Source organism: Ranitomeya imitator, chromosome 5 (genome assembly GCF_032444005.1).
Source record: "Ranitomeya imitator isolate aRanImi1 chromosome 5, aRanImi1.pri, whole genome shotgun sequence".
Taxonomy (NCBI): domain Eukaryota; kingdom Metazoa; phylum Chordata; class Amphibia; order Anura; family Dendrobatidae; genus Ranitomeya; species Ranitomeya imitator.
Genome location: NC_091286.1, coordinates 654,301,142 through 654,322,625, shown reverse-complemented (window position 1 = coordinate 654,322,625; position 21,484 = coordinate 654,301,142). Strand labels below are relative to the sequence as shown.

Genomic DNA, 21,484 nt, shown 5'->3' with positions numbered 1-21,484 from the left:
TGTGCTCTAATCCCCGCCGGGATAGGGCTGCCCCTGACCCGATAGGATTCCTGGATAGCAGAACGAATCCATCTGGCTATCGTGGCTTTAGACGCAGCCAAACCCTTTCTGTGACCCTCCGGGAGCACGAAAAGGGCGTCCGATTTTCTGAAATGAGCCGTTCTGGAAATGTACCTCCTGAGGGCCCGTACCACGTCCAGGGTATGGAGAGCCTTCTCAACCCTATGTTTGGGCTGCGGACAAAAGGAGGGAAGAATGATGTCCTCGTTAAGATGAAAGGATGAGACCACCTTCGGAAGAAAAGCCGGGGAAGGACGTAGGACTACTTTATCCTGATGAAAGGCAAGGAAAGGAGCCCGGCAGGATAAAGCGGCCAACTCTGAAACCCTTCTGATGGACGTCACAGCTTACAGGAAGGCAACCTTCCATATGAGAACAGAGAGCGGAACGTCCTGAAGGGGTTCGAACGGGGGTTCCTGAAGAACCCCCAGGACCAAGTTGAGATCCCAGGTCTCTAACGGCATCGTGTAGGGGGGAACCACATGGGAGACTCCCTGAATGAAGGTCTTGACCTGAAGGTTGGCGGCGATCCTGCGCTGGAACAGCACGGATAACGCTGAGATCTGGCCTTTGAGGGAACTCAGTGCCAAGCCGGAGTCCAAACCGGACTGAAGAAAATTCAAGATGCAAGGGATAGAGAAGACGAGCGGAGGGTGACCTCGGAGCCTGCACCATGAGAAGAAAGCTTTCCAGACGCGGTGGTAAATGGAGGCGGAAGACGCTTTGCGAGCACTTAACATGGTGAGAATGACCTGCTGAGAGAAACCGGCTCGAGTTAGAATCCAGGTTTCAACAGCCACGCCGTTAAACGTAGGGCCCCTGAGCTCTGGTGGCAGATCGGTCCTTGGCGAAGCAGGTCTGGACGGTCTGGTAACCGCCAGGGAACGTCGGCTACGAGGTGAACGAGTTCCGCGTACCAGGCGCGGCGTGGCCAGTCTGGGGCGACCAGAATGACCGGAACTCCCTCCGTCTTGATCTTTCGGATCACCTTTGGCAGTAAAGGAAGGGGAGGAAACACGTATGGGAGATGAAACTGATGCCATGGTGAAATCAGTGCGTCTACTCCTATGGCCTGGGGATCCCGAGAACGCGCAATGAAGTTGTGGACCTTGGCGTTCAATCTGGACGCCATCAAATCCACGTCCGGGGTCCCCCAGCGAAGACAGATCTGTCGAAAAACCTCTGGGTGGAGTTCCCACTCCCCCGAGGCAAGGCCCTGGCGGCTCAGAAAGTCCGCCGCCCAGTTCTCAACTCCCGGAATGTGCACCGCAGAAATGGTGGAATGGTTGGTTTCGGCCCAACGAAGGATGTGAGAGACTTCCTGCATCGCCGCCCTGCTGCGGGTACCCCCCTGGTGGTTGATGTTAGCCACCGCCGTGACGTTGTCCGATTGGACTCGTATTGGGTGACCCGCGAGCAGGGGATGAAAGCGACTCAGGGCAAGTCTGATAGCACGAATCTCCAGGATGTTGATGGGGAGTCTCGATTCCCGAACTGTCCAACGGCCCTGGGCAGAGTGGTGAAGGAACACCGCCCCCAGCCGAGGAGACTGGCGTCGGTAGTTACCACTAACCAGCGGATCGGGAGAAAGGACTTCCCCTGAAGAAGAGATGGACTCAGGGTCCACCATAGGAGTGATTGTCTGACCCGCGGGGACAGCGGGCAAAGACGGTCGAGAGATGGGAGACTCCTGTCTCAGTTGTCCAGCAAAGCCTGTTGCAAGGGGCGGAGATGGAGTTGAGCGAAAGGAACCGCTTCGATTGCTGCAACCATCTTTCCCAGGATCTTCATGGCGAACCGAATGGTTCGCGGGCGAGGATGGCAGAGCGTTCGGGCTCCCTGCTGAAGCGCTTGGGCCTTGGACCGAGGAAGCAAGACCAGACCCCTTGAAGTGTCCAGGATCATTCCCAGAAAGGAGATCCGACGGGCAGGAACGGGAGAGGACTTGTCCAAGTTGATCAACCAGCCCAGGCGCGAAAGAGAATCCAGGGTAATGTGGACGCTTGACTCGCAGGCCTGAAAAGACGGACCCTTTATGAGGAGATCGTCTAAGTAAGGTAACATGACGACTCCTCGAGAATGAAGAATGGCCATGACCGCCGCCATGACCTTCGTGAATACCCTGGGCGCCGTGGCAAGACCGAAGGGTAAGGCTGTGAACTGGAAGTGGTCCTCTAGAACGGCAAAGCGGAGGAACCTCTGATGCGGCGGGAATATCGGAATGTGAAGATAGGCATCTTTGATGTCTATCGATGCCAAGAATTCCCCTTTTTCCATCGAAGAGATGACCGACCTGAGCGATTCCATCCTGAAGTGCCGTACTCTTACGCACTTGTTCAGGAGCTTCAGATCCAAAATGGGGCGCACTTTTCCGTCCTTCTTTGGCACGACGAAGAGGTCTGAGTAAAAACCGTTGAACCTCTCGTGTTCCGGAACCGGAACAATGACCCCGCTCTTGCGGAGGGAGTGAATGGCGCAAAGGAGAGCGCGAGACTGAGCTCCCGAACTGGGGAGACGAGAGGGAAAAAACCGAGTTGGAGGAGGAGCGGAGAACTCTATTTTGTAGCCAGACGATACCAGATCCCTGACCCATTCGTCGTGAATGACAGAGAGCCAGGCTTGCTGAAAAAGGAGTAGCCGTCCGCCTACTCTGGTGGTATCGACTGGCGCCGTTCCCGAGTCATTGAGACGGGAATCTGGGGGGTCTAGAACCTCTGGGTCTGGACTGCCTCGGCTTTCCTCGCCAGGACGGATTCGGCTTGAAGGAGGGACGAGCGTCTCTGTCTGTGCGAGCGGATCGGTCCGGTCTTGAAAAACTGGTAGGATTGGACCAGGCTGGGCTGGTACGAAAGGGCCGAAAGCGAAAGTAAGGCTGGCGCTGGAAGGCCGCCTTGGGCCTCTGTTGGGGAAGGAACTTGCTCTTTCCCCCTGTGGCGTCGGAAATAAGCTGGTCAAGCTTTTCACCGAAAAGGCGCCCGCTCTGAAAGGGGAGTGAGATCAGAGATTTTTTAGAGGAGGAATCTGCGCGCCACTCTCTGAGCCAAAGAGCCCTTCTGATAGAGATGGCGTTAGAAGCCGCCGATGCTGCACAATTCGCTGCATCGAGAGATGCGTACATCACGTAATCACTAGCCATGGCTATCTGTTTAGCCAGGTCCGCCATCTCAGACGGGAGATCCTGTTCATGAATGGATTTCGCTAGAGCATCCGCCCAGGAAACCATTGCCTTGGCCACCCAAGCCGCGGCAAAGGAGGGGGATAGGGAAGGACCTGAGGCTTCGTACACTGAGCGAGCTAGAGAGTCTAGCTGGCGTTCAGTGGGACTCTTAATTGAAGCGCCGTCTGGAACGGAAAGGAGCGTTTTAGAAGCAAGGCGCGAGACCGGAGGATCTACTATAGGGGGATCCGTCCAGTCCTTCACGAGATCTGCTGAAAAGGGATACTTCGAAACCAGGTCCTTCTTTCCCGTGAAACGCTTATCCGGACGCTCCCTGTGTCGCCTGACTATATCCAGAAAATCTGGGTGAGAGGCAAAAGTTTTGTGAGAACGCTTGGTTCTGGTAAAAGAGACTGCGTGTTCCGGGGCAGAATTAGAGTCGTCGTCCACCTTAAGGGCGTGATTGACTGCTACAATGAGGGAGTCAACCGTAGCTCTAAACTCCGGAGCCTCCGGGTCGAATGATACTTCAGACTCACGTTCAGAGTTGTGAACGCTGCGAGCCCCCAAAGAGGGTGAGCGAGAGGTGGAGCTGCCAGAGTCTGAGTGGCGAGGTGAGCGCTCAGGAGAGGTGGTGCGGATCCGTTTTCTGGATGACCGTGCCTCTTTATGGAGAGAGCGGCCCCTGCTGGCCGACGATTCCCCTGCTACGGAGGGATCTCTTAGGACCTGCAACAGATTGCCCCATTCCCCGGGAGGGTTTTGAATGGATTTGATGGCGTTGGCTAAAAAAATCCACGGACTGCGAAAGTGAAGCGACCTACGGGGGGGGGGGGGGGGACTAGGTACGCCGGAGTCGGTGGCGGTGGAGGGCTCCTGGGCACATGGAGCATCGCAGGCAGAGCAGAGGGGGGAACTTTGAGGCCGAGGAAGTGGGGCCTGGCAGGTGGTACACGCAGAAAAAAAGGTCGTATGCACCTTAGAGAATTTTTTAGACCTTGACTGGGACATGATGTACCTAATGCAAAAAAATAGACCACAGGGTCTATGAGCTAGGGAAGCAGAGGGCGGCACTGCAGAGGAGAGGCTGACAAAGTCTCCTTACCCAGGTCCTGAGTCCCGCTGTGTCGCCTGAGAAGACGAAGAGAAGGCTGGATAAGAAACGCTGCACGTGGGCGCTGTGTCGCCTAGAAGCTGCGGCAGAGCTGGAGCTGCAGCGTGCAGTGAAGAACCAAGATGGCCGCCGAGATCAGGAGAGAGATCTCGGAGGCGGCGAGAAGCGCCAGGACCGGGGGCGGTGCCACCGAATGACGCGAAAGAATGGGCGGAGCCTATCGGCAGCGTCCTGCAGCTAGGCCAAAGCCGGGGGCTAAATTTGCGGCCTCGGCCCGGCGCGCGGCCGCAAAGTGCCGAAAATAAGGCCCAGAAAAACCGGTGTGCCGCTACTTAGGAGGAGCCCTCCGGACCGCAAAACCGGCGCCCCCCCCCCCCCCCAATCCCTCAGGAGACACTTACCCCGAGGTGAGGAGAGCCTTGGAATGGCAGGGACGGTGCAGGGGTTGGGAAGCCTCCATCCACCAGCCCCAGACAGGGGGGTGGAGAGGAACCGTCCACCACCTGAATCATCTATAGACAGTGGTGATGCAGTGTGGTCTGCACGGACGCCACGGAAATAGTGCCTCTGTACAGCCGAGGGAGAACCTGGTGGACAGGGCAGATGTCCGGCAATAAAAAGGCCTGGCTGCATAAGAGGATACTGGAGGTAAAACACCAGTGCTCGTCTGTGGAAAGTGGGGATATCGGCGCCCGGGAAAGGGACCGTCGCCCAAAAAAAAAAAAAAGGTCAGCTCAGGCAGTGGCTCCCACGTCGCAGGAGAGGATACGGTGAGGTGAAACTCCTGTGCTCGCCTGTTGTTGGTTCGGGGGAGATCGGACCATGAAAGAATCCGTCGCCCCCTTCGTCCGGGTAGAATTAAAAAACAGTGTGCCTCCTACGGACACTAAGCTTGAACTGGGTCTCTGGAAGCCAGTATGAGGGTGTATACTGCAGGGGAGGAGCTAACCTTTTTTTGTCTCAGCTTAGTGTCAGCCTCCTAGTGACAGCAGCATAACCCATGGTCCTGTGTCCCCCAATGAGGCGAAGGAGAAAATAATTTTAAAGGCGTTTTCCGAGCTCAATTTTCTGCAGACACTGTCAGCAATCTGATGTCCGTTTCCGATAAGCACACAGTCAGGATTGTCCTCTATTTCCATGGTGAGGGGGCAGTCACGTGACCGCAGGAATACGATTTCATTTCATCGTCGTCTCTCCCAATGCCATACTTGACATGACACAATGCCATCGGGGAAATCCTGACAGTGTGCACATTGCAAACTGGAATGTTTCGGCAATCAGCAGTTACACAGACTGAATGCAGGGATTTCTCCTGAGCCGGAAAAGAGAAGAGCAGAGGATGTCGGCAGGTAGGAGGTGGTTGGCACGGCTCTTGTTGTGGCCGCTGGCCCAGGCTCCTGCACATGGATTTGCTCATCTCTACTACACAATTGTAAAAAAACAAACAAACAAACAAAAAAATAAAACACACTACACCCTCTTCTGCCACTCACCTGTCATTTAGCTTGTGCAGCGCGTGGACACAGATTACCAAGTGTTTGCTGAAATTTTCCAACCGTGGTAACGTTGTACCGCTGCCAAGATCCTTAAACCAGCTCAGAGGTAAATACTCCACTATCTGTGGAGAAAGAAAACTGAGTGACCCACAATCAGCAGCTTCCACCCCCACGCAGGGCGATGGCACGCCTTCCTCCACCCCACGTATGGCGATGGCCCACCTTCCTCCACCCCACGTATGGCGATGGCCCACCTTCCTCCACCCCACGTATGGCGATGGCCCACCTTCCTCCACCCCCACGTATGCCGATGGCACGCCTTCCTCCACCCCACACAATGGCCTGCCTTACTCCACCCCACGTATGGTGATGGCGCACCTTCCTCCACCCCCACGCATGGCGATGGCCTGCCTTCCATCACTTCACACAATGGCCTGACTTACTCCACCCCACGTATGGCGATGGCCCACCTTCCTCCACCCCACGTATGGCGATGGCGCGCCTTCCTCCACCCTCACGCATGGCGATGGCCCACCTTCCTCCACCCCCACGCATGGCGATGGCACGCCTTCCTCCACCCCCTCGCATGGCGATGGCACGCCTTCATCCACCCCCACGCATGGTGATGGCTTGCATTCCTCCACCCCCACGCATGGCGATGGCCTGCCTTCCTCCACCCCCACAATGGCGATGACGAGCCTTCCTCCACCCCCCACACATGGTGATGGCCCGCCTTCCTCCACCACCACGTATAGTGATGGCCCACCTTCCTCCGCCCCCCGCAATGGCGATGACGCGCCTTCCTCCACCCGCTCTGCAATGGCGATGACTAGCCTTCCTCCACCCCCCAGCAATGGCAATGCCGCGCCTTCCTCCACCCCACGCATGGTGATGGCCTGCCTTCCTCCACGACCACGTATCGTGATGGCCCATCTGCCTTCCTCCATCCCTATGCAATGGCGATGACGCGCCTTCCTCCACCCCCCACAATGGCGATGATGCACCTTCCTCCACTCCCTCCCCCCAGCAATGGTGATGACGCGCCTTCCTCCACCCCCACGCATGGCGATTATACACCTTCCTCCACCCCCACGCATGGCGATGACGCACCCTTCCCCACTCCCACGCATGGCGATGGCACACCTTCCTCCACCCCCAAGCATATAGTTATATTACGGAAGAACTTAATAGGATACAGTCGCAGCAGCTATGGGAAAGGTTATAGTGACTACAGTGTGGTATTAGGGGGCTTATAAAGGGTTATACGATGGGCACACACCAGAAAATTTATCATGGCTGCTGGCTCCGTGACCTGCAGTCTAAAGGCCCCATATTAAAGCCTCTTTCCTGCAAGCTTTTCCAGTGACTCTTCTGATTAGTAGGCCATGGTGGGCCGATGAAGTTGTAATGGACGTACTAATCAGGAAAGAAGCTAAGGAGAAGGTACCCAGGATTCTGGGACTAGCGACCATGGTCCTGCACATCATTTTGCTCAACTCTACTACTCCTTGGACAGGATATGACCCTGAACATAACCTATTAATCATGGCTGCTCAGCGCGCCAGGCACCGCATGTTACCTTGTGACACTTGTTCACCAGCTCCGCGCCCGGCTCTGCGTTGAGAAGCACCAGGAAGAGGTAACGATTCAGCAGCTTGTCCAGGCTGAGCTCTTGCAAGGTTTCTTCCTGAAGGAAACCGTCCCACTGTAGAATATTCCCAAACAGCTAAAAAGAAGAAAGATGGAAGAAATGTACAATAAGCTCATCTGATCCTGGATGACTGGCGGATCTCATCTAGAGAGGACACTAACTCCGCTGCCGACGCAGCACATCCGCAATTGAGCATTTCCGTCCGCTGACACAGAGAACAGCCATTGGCGGGGTGCAGGGTGTCGGACCCTGACCGATCAGACATTGATGATTTATCCTAGGGATAGGTCGTCAATGATAAAGAGGTTGTCCACTACTTTAAGTACTTTCCGATCACCATCTTCTCTGTTCTGACTCAATTCTGAACCATATGACCAATTCAAACTCATTGACTCGCACAGCTATATTCAACTCATAATTTTTTGGGTTTTCAATGCCTGGGGCTTAATTAAGATGTAATTTTTAGCCCTTTTTTTTTAGATAATGTGGGATGGGCAGGGGGATAAAATTAAATAAGTGTTTATCTTTCACTTTTTTTTTTTTCTTATTGTTATGACCACGAAAGTCAGCTAAAAATATATATATAAATCGTGCTCCCCATTCCGTAAAGATTGCTTTTATATATTGGACATATATTTATGTTTCAATGGGGGCGGGGGTAGAAACAGCAATTAAGATTGGCGGTGTCCTATTTTCAGTTTAGTCCCCCCCCCCCCCCCCACCATTTTATTCCTCCTTTTTTATTTCTTTATTTTTCAATTTATTTTACACATTGTGCCCCCATGAAGTCTTAAAGACCTTTGGGAGTGGGGGGGTGGGAGGGATTTTTTAACATATTACATTCTTTTTATTGCGGATTTTCCCTGTAACAAGGACTCTTCCATTTGCCCCATTTACGGGGGAATTTCTGCCTACAGCCTGCATTGCAGAGTGGTCTGGGTCTCTTAGAACCCGGAACTCCTGCTCTCTACCTACAATCAGTGATCACATGACCCTGGGTCCAGAGAAGGAAGCACGGTCAGTGCATCCTAGCACCCTAATTAGTGATGAGTGAGCGTGCTCGGATAAGGTGTTATGCAAGCACGCTCGTGTCCTAATGGAACATTTTTGGCGTACACGAAAAATATGCTCGAGTCACTGCGGCTGGATGTTCGCAGCTGTTAGCAGCAGCACATGCAGGGATTGCTGGGTATAAAAAGATGGAGAATGTAAACATGGTAATAAACCAGATTTATTTTCTCTCTCTGGCTATGTTTCTTTTTTCGTAATATAGAGAGGGGAAGAAAAAAAAAAAAAAAAAAAAAAAAACACACATTACAAAAGTTCACTACTTCTATAATTGTACTGACCATGAGGATCCGGTTTCCAAGTCAATTTTAATGTGCAATAAAAACAAAGCTCAAAAAACAATGGTGGGATTGAAACAAAAGTAGTACAAAAGTATCACCGCTAGAGAGCTACAAGAAATGCAGGATACATTGGTGGTATACAGGTGAGGGGAAAAAAAGCAACATGAAACTTCCCACCACCTACTAAGGACATTATGGGATCATCAGCTCCACCTCAAACCCTAAAACGTGTTTTACCCTGGGCTTTGCCAGCAGACGGGTTCAGGCTATGACTCTCACTAGTAATCGTGTCCTGTCCATCTTTTACGAAGGATACTAAGATACACAGCAGATTAAAGTGTGGAGAGGGGTTAAGCATCTAAGATATCAGGATGGGCAGATCGCACAGGCAGAGGATAAGGAGGAAAGCTCATACAAAGTCAGTTTGCAAAAGGGAGTAAGGAGAAATCTTTCAGGATGTATCAGCATAGAAAGAACGCACAACAGCCGTGACAAACTGTGGAGGAGGAAGAGGAATCACTTTCAGCTTCAGTGTCTCCAACAAGAGAGAAAAAAAAATCCCCCATGAGCTATAGGAAGGATCTCTCCCGTGGTAATACAAAACAGCTAGTGAGGACAGCAGTACCACATTACAGAGCTCACATCCAACCTATATTACTGTAGTTTCATTTCATTTTTCCAGATTGTGGAACAGGCAGCAAACTGCATGTAAGGGGTGTAAAACTGAAATCATAGCTTTCAATGCACACGCTGCATGTAGAAGATAACACAGTAACTTACTTTCACAGCCGACCAGAACTGTCTCTCCTGAAATCTGTAATGTGGAGAATTCTTGTCCTCCAATAACCTGGAATAACAAAAAGCACCAAAACTCATGTCTGTGGTCACAAGCCGAATACTGACAACGGCTAATCTAGGACTAAATCGTCACACATCCAACCAATCACAGGCTGCGATGGAACTTATATGTGATGGGAGCTCGCCTGCCATTGTACATTGAGCACTTATCATGTGGATAGAGGATAAAGGGGTTAATCCTTAAAAAAAAAAAAAAAAAAAGCAACAAAAAGCCCTAATGTTAAAAAGTTCTGGAACGTTTCAATGCACAATTATTACGGTAGTTTGCTGCTGCTTGATGTCAGTGTGGTTTATGTTCAGTGGCTGAAAACCAGTAGATACCCAATACTTGTCACAATCATACCCATCCCCCCATCACTTCTTGTAGATACATTTCTACTTGCACGCAGTTTTAAATTAACTCTGCATTGAGCTTGTTCCAAACATCTTGGAGAACTGACCCCAGATCTTCTGGGGATGTCACTTGCGTATATCCTTCTGTCTCCTCGTGTGATCCCAGACAGACTGCATGATATGAGATCAGGGCTCTGTGGGGACCATAACTTCACTCCCAGGACTCCTAGTTCTTATTTACGATGAAGATGGTACTTTATGACATTGGCTGGATGTTAGAGGTAGTGGCGCTGCTGCAGAATAAATTTTGGGCCAATCGGACGCCTTTCTGATTGTCTTGTATTTCTCAGTATTTAACAGCATTGATGACACCATAAATCACAAATTACTCCCCAACTCCATTTGCTCCACTGTTACTGCAGACCCTCATTATTGTGCTGCTCTCCTGGACTTCAGTGAGCAACCTGCCCTTCTGTTAAGGTACCGTCACATTTAGCGACGCTGCAGTGATATAGACAACGATGCCGATCGCTGCAGCGTCGCTGTTTAGTCGTTGTGTGGTCGTTGGAGAGCTGTCACAGACCGCTCTCCAGCGACCAACGATGCCAAAGTCCCCGGGTAACCATCGGGTTACTAAGCGCAGGGCCGCGCTTAGTAACCCGATGTTTACCCTGGTTACCATTGTAAAAGTAAAAAAAACAAACACTACATACTTACATTCCTGTCGCGTCCGCCAGCGTCAGCTTCCCTGCACTGTGCAAGCGCCGGCCGTAAAGCAGAGCGGTGACGTCACCGCTGTGCTCTGCTTTACGGCCGGCGCTCAGTGCGGGAAGCTGAAGGTGAGGAACGTGACCAGACACCGGAATGTAAGTATGTACTGTTTTTTTTTTTTTTAAATTTACAATGGTAACCAGGGTAAACATCGGGTTACTAAGCGCGACCCTGTGCTTAGTAACCCAATGTTTACCCTGGTTACATAGTTATTAAGGTTGAAGGAAGACTATATGTCCATCTAGTTCAACCCATAGCCTAACCTAACATGCCCTAACATGTTGATCCAGAGGAAGGCAAAAAAACCCCATGTGGCAAAGAGTAAGCTCCACATTGGGGAAAAAAATTCCTTCCCGACTCCACATACGGCAATCAGACTAGTTCCCTGGATCAACGCCCTATCAAGGAATCTAGTGTATATACCCTGTAACATTATACTTTTCCAGAAAGGTATCCAGTCCCCTCTTAAATTTAAGTAATAAATCACTCATTACAACATCATACGGCAGAGAGTTCCATAGTCTCAATGCTCTTACAGTAAAGAATCCGTGTCTGTTATTATGCTTAAACCTTTTTTCCTCCAACCGCAGAGGATGCCCCCTTGTCCCTGTCTCAGGTCTATGATTAAAAAGATCATCAGAAAGGTCTTTGTACTGTCCCCTCATATATTTATACATTAACATAAGATCACCCCTTAGTCTTTGTTTTTCCAAACTAAATAGCCCCAAGTGTAATAACCTATCTTGGTATTGCAGACCCCCCAGTCCTCTAATAACCTTGGTCGCTCTTCTCTGCACCCGCTCCAGTTCAGCTATGTCTTTCTTAAACACCGGAGACCAGAACTGTGCACAGTATTCTAAGTGTGGTCGAACTAGTGACTTGTATAGAGGTAAAATTATATTCTCCTCATGAGCATCTATGCCTCTTTTAATGCATCCCATTATTTTATTTGCCTTTGTAGCCGCTGCCTGACACTGGCCACTGAATTTAAGTTTGTCATCCACCCATACACCCAGGTCTTTTTCATTGACGGTTTTGCCCAGAGTTTTAGAATTAAGCACATAGTTATACATCTTATTACTTCTACCCAAGTGCATGACCTTACATTTATCCCCATTAAAGCTCATTTGCCATTTATCAGCCCAAGCTTCTAGTTTACATAAATCATCCTGTAATATAAAATTGTCCTCCTCTGTATTGATTACCCTGCAGAGTTTAGTGTCATCTGCAAATATTGAAATTCTACTCTGAATGCCCCCTACAAGGTCATTAATAAATATGTTAAAAAGAAGATGTGAAGACATCGCTGAATCGGTGTCACACACGCCGATTCAGTGATGTCAGCGGGAGATCCAGCGACGAAATAAAGTTCTGGACTTTCAGCAACGACCATCGATGTCACAGCGGGATCCAGATCGCTGCTGCGTGTCAAACACAACGATATCGCTATCCAGGACGCTGCAACGTCACGGATCGCTATCGTTATCGCTCTAAAGTCGCTAAATGTAACGGTACCTTTACAGCCAAATATTTCACAATTTTCATTTAACAGTCCAGAGCCCCTGCTGCCATTTTACTACACCCAGATCCTAGGTTTTTGTGCAGTTGAGTCACTTTGCCTTGTTTCCAATTTTTGTAAAAAGGTCCCACTAGTTGCTACCAGTTCTGGGCATCTCCCAATCTGAAGGGAAGATAACAAGATACAGTATGTAAAGCAACTGCTGCAGAAAAGTTTCCTTGGACAACAACTGCGTCATTTAGCGATTTGAAGAGACAGAAGGATTTGCACAAGAGTTCTGGGGACAGTTCTCCAAGAAAGGCTCAGTGTATATACAGTACAGACCAAAAGTTTGCAAACACCTTCTCATTTAAAGATTTTTCTGTATTTTCATGACTATGAAAATTGCACTTTCACACTGAAGGCATCAAAACTATGAATTAACACATGTGGAATTATATACTTAACAAAAAAGTGTGAAACAACTGAAATTATGTCTTATATTCTAGGTTCTTCAAAGTAGCCACCTTTTGCTTTGATGACTGCTTTGCACACTCTTGGCATTCTCTTGATGAGCTTCAAGAGATAGTCACCGGGAATGGTTTTCACTTCACAGGTGTGCCCTGTCAGGTTTAATAAGTGGGATTTCTTGCCTTATAAATGGGGTTGGGACCATCAGTTGTGTTGTGCAGAAGTCTGGTGGATACACAGCTGATAGTCCTACTGAATAGACTGTTAGGCTATGTGCACACGATGTGGATTTTGCTGCGGATCCGCAGCAGTTTCCCATGCGTTTACAGTTCAATGTAAACCTATGGGAAACCAAAAACGCTGTGCACATGCTGCAAAAAAAAACATGCGGAAACGCAGCGGTTTACATTCCACAGCATGTCACTTCTTTCTGCGTTTTCCGCAGCGGTTTTACAACTGCCCTTATGGAAAACTGCAGTTGTAAAACCGTAGTGAAAAAACGCAGAAAAACAGCGATAAATCCGCAGCGGTTTTCCACTGCGGATTTATCAAATCTGCTGCAGAAAAATCCGCAGTGGACCCAGTATACGTGTGCACATACCCCTAGAATTTGTATTATGGCAAGAAAAAAACAGCTAAGTAAAGAAAAACGAGTGGCCATCATTACTTTAACCCCTTTCTGACCTCGGACGGGATAGTACGTCCAAGGTCCTCACATGAGGACCGCCCCAGGAAAGGAAGACCAAGATTCACCTCTGCTTCTGAGGATAAGTTTATCCGAGTCACCAGCCTCAGAAATCGCAGGCTAACAGCAGCTCAGATTAGAGGCCAGGTCAATGCCACACAGAGTTCTAGCAGCAGACACATCTCTACAACAACTGTTAAGAGGAGACTTTGTGCAGCAGGCCTTCATGGTAAAATAGCTGCTAGGAAACTACTGCTAAGGACAGGCAACAAGCAAAAGAGACTTGTTTGAGCTAAATAACACAAGGAATGGACATTAGACCAGTGGAAATCTGTGCTTTGGTCTGAGGAGTCCAAATTTGAGATCTTTGGTTCCAACCACCGTGTCTTTGTGCGACGCAGAAAAGGTGAACTGATGGACTCTACATGACTGGTTCCCACCGTGAAGCATGGAGGAGGAGGTGTGATGGTGTGGGGGTGCTTTGCTGGTGACACTGTTGGGGATTTATTCAAAATTCAAGGCATACTGAACCAGCATGGCTACCACAGCATCTTGCAGCGGCATGCTGTTCCATCCGGTTTGCGTTTAGTTGGACCATCATTTATTTTTCAACAGAACAATGACCCCAAACACCTCCAGGATGTGCAATTTGACCAAGAAGGAGAGTGATGGGGTGCTACGCCAGATGACCTGGCCTCCACAGTCACCAGACCTGAACCCAATCGAGATGGTTTGGGGTGAGCTGCACCGCAGAGTGAAGGCAAAAGAGGGATTTTTGGAACTCACCGTAAAATCTCTTTCTTGGAGCCTTCATTGGGGGACACAGGTAACCGTGGGTGTATGCTGCTGCTGCTGCTAGGAGGCTGACACTATGCAAAAAAGGAAAAGAACAATAGCCCCTCCCCGGCAGTATACACCCACCGACAGGCACTGAGCACCTCAGTTGGTGAAAAAAGCAGTAGGAGAAACAACCATAACTAAGAACACATGAGTACCAACTCAATCAGGACTTGTAGGCCCAAACACGGTACCAAGAACAAATAACCAGGGAGGGTGCTGTGTCCCCCAATGAAGGCTCCAAGAAAGAGATTTTACGGTAACAAAAATCCCTCTTTCTTTATCGCTTCATTGGGGGACACATAACCATGGGACGTCCAAAAGCAGTCCCGGAAAAGGGTGGGTAGAAAGGAAGCGAGTTAAGGGCTCAGGTCGGCCGATGTGCGACCGCCGCCTGCAGTACCTTCCTACCAAAACCTGCATCTGACGAGGTCTGGGTATGAACCTTGTAGAACCTCGTGAACGCACGTAAAGACGACCAGGTGGCAGCCTTGCAAACCTGCAAAGCTGAAGCCTGGTGACGAACAGCCCAGGATGCACCGACAGCTCTGGTGGAGTGGGCCCGTACCCAAGGAGGGGGCTGTGTCTCTTGAGCACGGTAGGATTCTGTTATAGCAGAACGAATCCAGCGAGAAATAGTGGATTTGGACGCTTGAAGGTCTTTCCGGCGACCCTCGGCAATGACAAACAAAGAGTCGGATTTGCGAAAATGGGCAGTTCTAGAAAGATCGCTCCGAACGGCCCTGACAACGTCAAGCTTACTCCAAGGGGTAACATACATAGTAACATAGTTAGTAAGGCCGAAAAAAGACATTTGTCCATCCAGTTCAGCCTATATTCCATCATAATAAATCCCCAGATCTACGTCCTTCTACAGAACCTAATAATTGCATGATGCAATATTGTTCTGCTCCAGGAAGACATCCAGGCCTCTTTTGAACCCCTCGACTGAGTTCGCCATCACCACCTCCTCAGGCAAGCAATTCCAGATTCTCACTGCCCTAACAGTAAAGAATCCTCTTCTATGTTGGTGGAAAAACCTTCTCTCCTCCAGACGCAAAGAATGCCCCCTTGTGCCCGTCACCTTCCTTGGTATAAACAGACCCTCAGCGAGATATTTGTATTGTCCCCTTATATACTTATACATGGTTATTAGATCGCCCCTCATTCGTCTTTTTTCTAGACTAAATAATCCTAATTTCGCTAATCTATCTGGGTATTGTAGATCTCCCATCCCCTTTATTAATTTCGTTGCCCTCCTTTGTACTCTCTCTAGTTCCATTATATCCTTCTTGAGCACCGGTGCCCAAAACTGTACACAGTACTCCATGTGCGGTCTAACTAGGGATTTGTACAGAGGCAGTATAATGCTCTCATCATGTGTATCCAGACCTCTTTTAATGCACCCCATGATCCTGTTTGCCTTGGCAGCTGCTGCCTGGCACTGGCTGCTCCAGGTAAGTTTATCATTAACTAGGATCCCCAAGTCCTTCTCCCTGTCAGATTTACCCAGTGGTTTCCCGTTCAGTGTGTAATGGTGATATTAATTCCTTCTTCCCATGTGTATAACCTTACATTTATCATTGTTAAACCTCATCTGCCACCTTTCAGCCCAAGTTTCCAACTTATCCAGATCCATGTGTAGCAGAATACTATCTTCTCTTGTATTAACTGCTTTACATAGTTTTGTATCATCTGCAAATATCGATATTTTACTGTGTAAACCTTCTACCAGATCATTAATGAATATGTTGAAGAGAACAGGTCCCAATACCGACCCCTGCGGTACCCCACTGGTCACAGCGACCCAGTTAGAGACTATACCAGAACAGGAGAAGGGCAAAAAGAAGGAAGAATGATATCCTCATTGATGTGGAAGGTGGAAACCACCTTGGGAAGAAATTCGAGGACAGGTCTTAGAATGACCTTGTCCTGATGAAGAATCAGGAAAGGGGAGCGGCAGGATAATGCTGCCAACTCGGAAACTCTTCTAATTGAAGTGATGGCAATGAGGAAGGCCACCTTCCAGGAAAGAAAGGAAAAAGAGACGTCCTGAAGCGGTTCAAAAGGAACGGTCTGAAGGGCACTGAGAACCAAATTGAGGTCCAAAGGTTCCAGCGGAGGACGAAAAGGAAAAGCAAGATGAGCAACTCCTTGCAGAAAAATCTTCACTTGAGAGACGGAAGCAAAGTCCCTTTGGAAACGAATGGACAAGGCGGAAACTTGACCCTTTAGGGTACTGAGGGACAAACCCGAGTTGAGACCCGACTGCAGGAAGCCCAGAAAGTCCGGAAGGGAAAAAGTCATCGGAAAGGCGTCGTGTGTCTCGCATCACCGGAAGAAAGCCTTCCAGTACCTGTGGTAAATGCGAGAAGAAGCTGACTTCCTGGCTCTGATCATGGTCTGTATGAAATGATGAGAACAACCAGACTCCCTCAGAACCGCGGCCTCAACAGGCATGCCGTTAAATGCAGGGACTGAGAACTCTGGTGGAAGAGCGAGCCCTGTGAGAGAAGATCTGAGCGGTCTGGGAGTCTCCAAGGGGTATCCGCGAGCATGTTGATCAGCTCCGCATACCAGGGGCACCTTGGCCAGTCTGCAGCTATGAGTATGACCGGAATCCCCTCTAACTTTATCTTTTTTTACTAGCCTTGGGATCAAGGGAAGTGGGGGAAACAGGTAAGGAAACTAACTGCGACCGTGGGATTACCAGGACATCGTGGCTGATGGCCAGAGGGTCCCGGGATCTGGCGACAAACTGAGGAACCTTGTGGTTCATCCGAGACGCCATGAGGTCGACGTCTGGGGTGCCCCACCGAAGAGAAATCTGGTCGAATACTGACGGATGGAGAGACCACTCGCCCGCCGCCAGGCCCTGGCAGCTGAGGAAGTCGGCTGCCCAATTGTCGACGCCTGGAATGTGGACAGCTGAAATGACCGGAACGTGATGTTCTGCCCAATGAAGTATCCTTGCTGCCTCTGCCATTACCTGACTGCTGCGCGTCCCGCGTGGTTTAAGTATGCCATGGCCGTGGCGTTGTCTGCGGACGGGACGACTGGACAGGAGTGATTGCCAGTCGAGTAGGGCAAGGAAGATTGCTCTGATCTCCAGTAAGTTGATAGAAAGAAGAGCCTCCTGGTGGGTCCAGCGACCCTGCGCTGTGAGATGTCGGAAGACCGCTCCCCAACCGAGCATGCTGGCATCTGTGGTGATGACCTGCCACTGAAGCGGAAGGAAAGACCTCCCTCTGAGGAGCGATGAAGACAGGGTCCACCAGGTCAGTGACTGCCGAACCTGCCGAGGCAGACGAACAGGGTGGTCCAGTGAGGTCGTGGATCTGTTCCAAGTGGAGAGAAGAAACAGTTGGAGGGGACGTGTGTGGAATTGGGCAAAGGGAACGGCCTCCATGGAGGCAACCATCTTTCCCAGGACTGTCATGCAGAACCGAAGCGAGCGAGGAGCTGGGTGTTGAGGAGATCGGGCTGCCTTGCAGAGACCGGAGAACTTGTCAAGTGGGAGGAAGACCTGAGCCAAGTTCGTGTCAAATTCCATGCCCAGGAAGGACAGACGCTGGCAGGGAATCAGAGAGGACTTGTCCCGGTTGATGATCCACCAGAGGCGAGTCAGAGTGTCCAGAGAGATCTCGAGGCATCGCGCACAGTCTCGATGAGAAGAACCCCTGACCAAAAGATCGTCCAGGTAGGGGATGATGAGGATCCCCCCGGAACGATGGATGGCCATGACCGCCGCCATGATCTTGGTGAAGACCCTGAGGGCCGACGCCAGGGCGAACGGGAGGGCCGTGAATTGGTAGTGCTCTTCCTGGATGGCAAATCGAAGGTACCTCTGGTGCCGTACACAGATAGTAACATGAAGGTACGCATCCTGAATATCCACCCAACACAGGAACTCCCCGGGCTCCATGGCGGCAATCACAGACCGCAAGGACTCCATCCTGAAGTTGCGGAGTCGAACATGGCAGTTCAAAAACTTGAGATCCAGAATTGGGCGAAGGGAACCGCCCTTTTTGGGGACTACAAAGAGGTTTGAGTAGAACCCTGAAAAACGCTCGTTTGAAGGGACAGGAACGACTACGCCAGCTGTGAATAGGGAAGAGACGGCCTGAAGAAACCCAGGCAGTTGAGACGGTTGCCTTGGTGGACGAGAGAGGAAGAAACGATTTTCCGGAAGGGAAGATAATTCGATCTTGTAACCGGAGGTAACTACCTCTCTGACCCAGGCGTCGCTGACTACAGACAGCCAGGCGTCCCGGAAGGAAAGAAGTCTGCCTCCCACCCTGGAAGTCATTCCAGGTGGTGGCGACCCGTGACTTGGAACAAAATCTACCGGAACGGGAGCCAGAGGACCTGAAAGGTTGGCTCTTCGTTCTCCATCTGGGGGCAGGCTTGTAAGAGGGTCTCATCCACTCTCCTGAAGCAGAAGGTTGCTCCTGCTGGGAAGAGGAGTCAGAGGTTCGAAATTGACGAAAGTGCCTAAAAGGCCTAGGGCCCTTTTTATTGAAGAAACGTTTTGGTCCAGACAGAGAGGGAAGTACTTTTTCCTCCCGTCGCATCAGAAATGATTTGGTCTAAGCGAGAGCCAAAGAGTCTGGAACCCTGAAAGGCTAGGTTGGTGAGAGACTTCTTAGAAGTTGTATCTGAGCTCCATGCTTTGAGCCAAAGAATGCGGCGCATAGCAATGATGTTGCTACTTGCCCTTGCAGAACAGGCCACTGCATCCAAGGAGGCAGCCAAAACGTATTTGCCCGCGTGGACAATCTGGTCCGCCAAATCAGCCAGTTCCTGTGGAGAAGCCGAAGCCAAATTGCTTCGAAGAATTTTGGCCCAGGCGGAAATGGCCTTTGCCACCCAGGTGGAGGCGAAACTGGGGCAGAGGGAAGCTCCTGATGCCTCAAAAGCTGATTTGGCTAGAGTCTCGATCTGTCTGTCCATAGCGTCTTTAAGAGACGCACCGTCAGGTAAGGACAGGACCGTCTTGGATGAAAGACGGGAAACCGGCGGGTCCACCTTTAGAGATTCTGCCCATTTGCCAAGAAGGTCAGCACTAAACGGGTATAATACGTCCAGGTGTTTTCTGCCTGGGAAGCGCTTCTCAGGATGTTCCCAGTGCTTAGACAGGGTAGACAAATTCCTCGTGATTGGGAAAAGAGCAACAAGGACGCTTGACCCGTTTGAAGGAGACAGAAGGATCCTGTGAGGGAATCTCGTCCTGTTTAAGCTTAAGAGTTTGGGAGATAGCTAAGATGAGGCTATCCACAATACCCTGTATGCCAAAAGTCTGGTCTGAGTCAGACCCGGACAGGGAATCTATGTCCGACCCAAGGTCCTCCTCCGAAGAGGGGAATTGGGAAGAGGTGAGCAGCTTGGGAATTGCGGAGGGACCCGGAGAGCTGGAAGAGGAGCCAGACAGGGACCTCTTTCTAGAACGGCCGGCGCGTTCTTCTGAGGGTCGATAACAGGTGCGTGCGACTCACCATGAGAGACAGTCGGGGCACTGGTGGCTGTAGCTAGATGCGGAGTCGTTCAAGCGTCTGGACCAGAGATTGAGATACTTTAGTCAAGTCAGAGACTGACTGAGACATAGCAACTGCCCACTCTGGGGGAGGGGGAGTGCACACATCCCGAGATTCGGAAGCTTCCTGCGGAGCAGACATGGTAGGCGGACTGCAGGATTGGCAGAAGGGTGACGACTGACCTGCTGACCACTTTTTCTTGCAGCGTGAGCAAGCGTAATGAATGATGGTGGGTTTGGAAACAGAAGCCCCAATAGAGTTGAACATATGTAGGCTGTGAGCTTATAGTAAGAAAAAAAAAAAAAAGGGTTGGAAAGCTCTGCCTGTGTAAGTCTAAAGGTACCGTCACACTAGACGATATCGCTAGCGATCCGTGACGTTGCAGCGTCCTCGCTAGCGATATCGTCCAGTGTGACAGGCAGCAGCGATCAGGCCCCTGCTGTGCTGTCGCTGGTCGGGGAAGAAAGTCCAGAACTTTATTTCGTCGCTGGACTCCCCGCAGACATCGCTGAATCGGTGTGTGTGACACCGATTCAGCGATGTCTTCACTGGTAACCAGGGTAAACATCGGGTAACTAAGCGCAGGGCCGCACTTAGTAACCCGATGTTTACCCTGGTTACCATCGTAAAAAAACAAACAGTACATACTTACATTCAGCTGTCTGTCCCTTGCCGTCTGTTTGCTGCACTGACTGCTGGCCGCAAAGTGAAAGTGAAAGCACAGCACAGCGGTGAGTCACACAGCGGTGACTCACCGCTGTGGCTGTGCTCTGCTTTCACTTTGCGGCCAGCAGTCAGTGCAGCAAACAGACGGCAAGGGACAGACAGCTGAATGTAAGTATGTACTGTTTGTTTTTTTACGATGGTAACCAGGGTAAACATCGGGTTACTAAGCGCGGCCCTGCGCTTAGTTACCCGATGTTTACCCTGGTTACCGGGGACCTCGGGATCGTTGGTCGCTGGAGAGCGGTCTGTGTGACAGCTCTCCAGCGACCAAACAGCGACGCTGCAGCGATCCGGATCGTTGTCGGTATCGCTGCAGCGTCGCTAAGTGTGACGGTACCTTTAAACTACTGCAGCGCTGCCTCCGGAGTATGATATACTGCAGGGGGGAAGGGGGGGGGTTGCTAGGGTACGGATGAAAGCCTACCGTACAGGGGAAGGGAAGAGCTGCAGCTGAGCCGGTATCTGTGCTCCCCCCCCCCCCCCCGAGTGGAGTAGCATCCGGCTAGGAAGCAGAATCCAAGATGGAGGAGGAAAAGAGGCCTCGTGTGGAAGGGGGTGGGGAGTGGTTAAGCACACAGCAAATGAGCGGTGTTAAAATATTGCTGGGCGCCAGAAAGCGCGGGCGATTAGGAGGTGTGGCCGATCGGCCCGAACTGAGGTAAAGTGAAAGTAAAAAAGGGAAGCCGCGGTGCTGAATGAACAGTGCATGGAATAGACGGCAGGGCAGCGCTGACAGGTCCAGGGGAGGGAAGGGAGCCAGCATGAAATACAAACAACAATCCCCTTCCCCCGATATATCTTCATTACCTTGATCTTCAGCGCTGTATGAGGGTCGTCCAGGGGCCCAAGGGAAGGCAGGGACGCTGGAGAGAAGAACCCTCTTCCAGGAGACGGCATCAACCCCCTTAGGGAAAAAAAGGGGGAAGTCACCGCTGGTGACTACA

General features: G+C 50.7%; 1 protein-coding gene across 2 annotated transcripts in view; it reads right to left on the bottom strand.

The window, feature by feature from the left end:
• Window positions 1–21,484, bottom strand: part of GCFC2 (GC-rich sequence DNA-binding factor 2) — an 86,272-nt gene that overhangs the window by 2,880 nt on the left and 61,908 nt on the right. Inside the window, exons 15-17 of one of the 2 annotated variants that reach the window (XM_069728181.1) lie at window positions 9,608–9,674; window positions 7,407–7,553; window positions 5,825–5,949 (exon numbers count right to left, since the gene is read on the bottom strand). In XM_069728181.1, the coding sequence (XP_069584282.1) occupies window positions 5,825–5,949; window positions 7,407–7,553; window positions 9,608–9,674 (339 nt within the window). Of the gene's footprint in view, window positions 1–5,824; window positions 5,950–7,406; window positions 7,554–9,607; window positions 9,675–21,350; window positions 21,445–21,484 lie in introns of those variants that run through there. The other variant, XR_011312530.1, reaches the window with a different exon arrangement.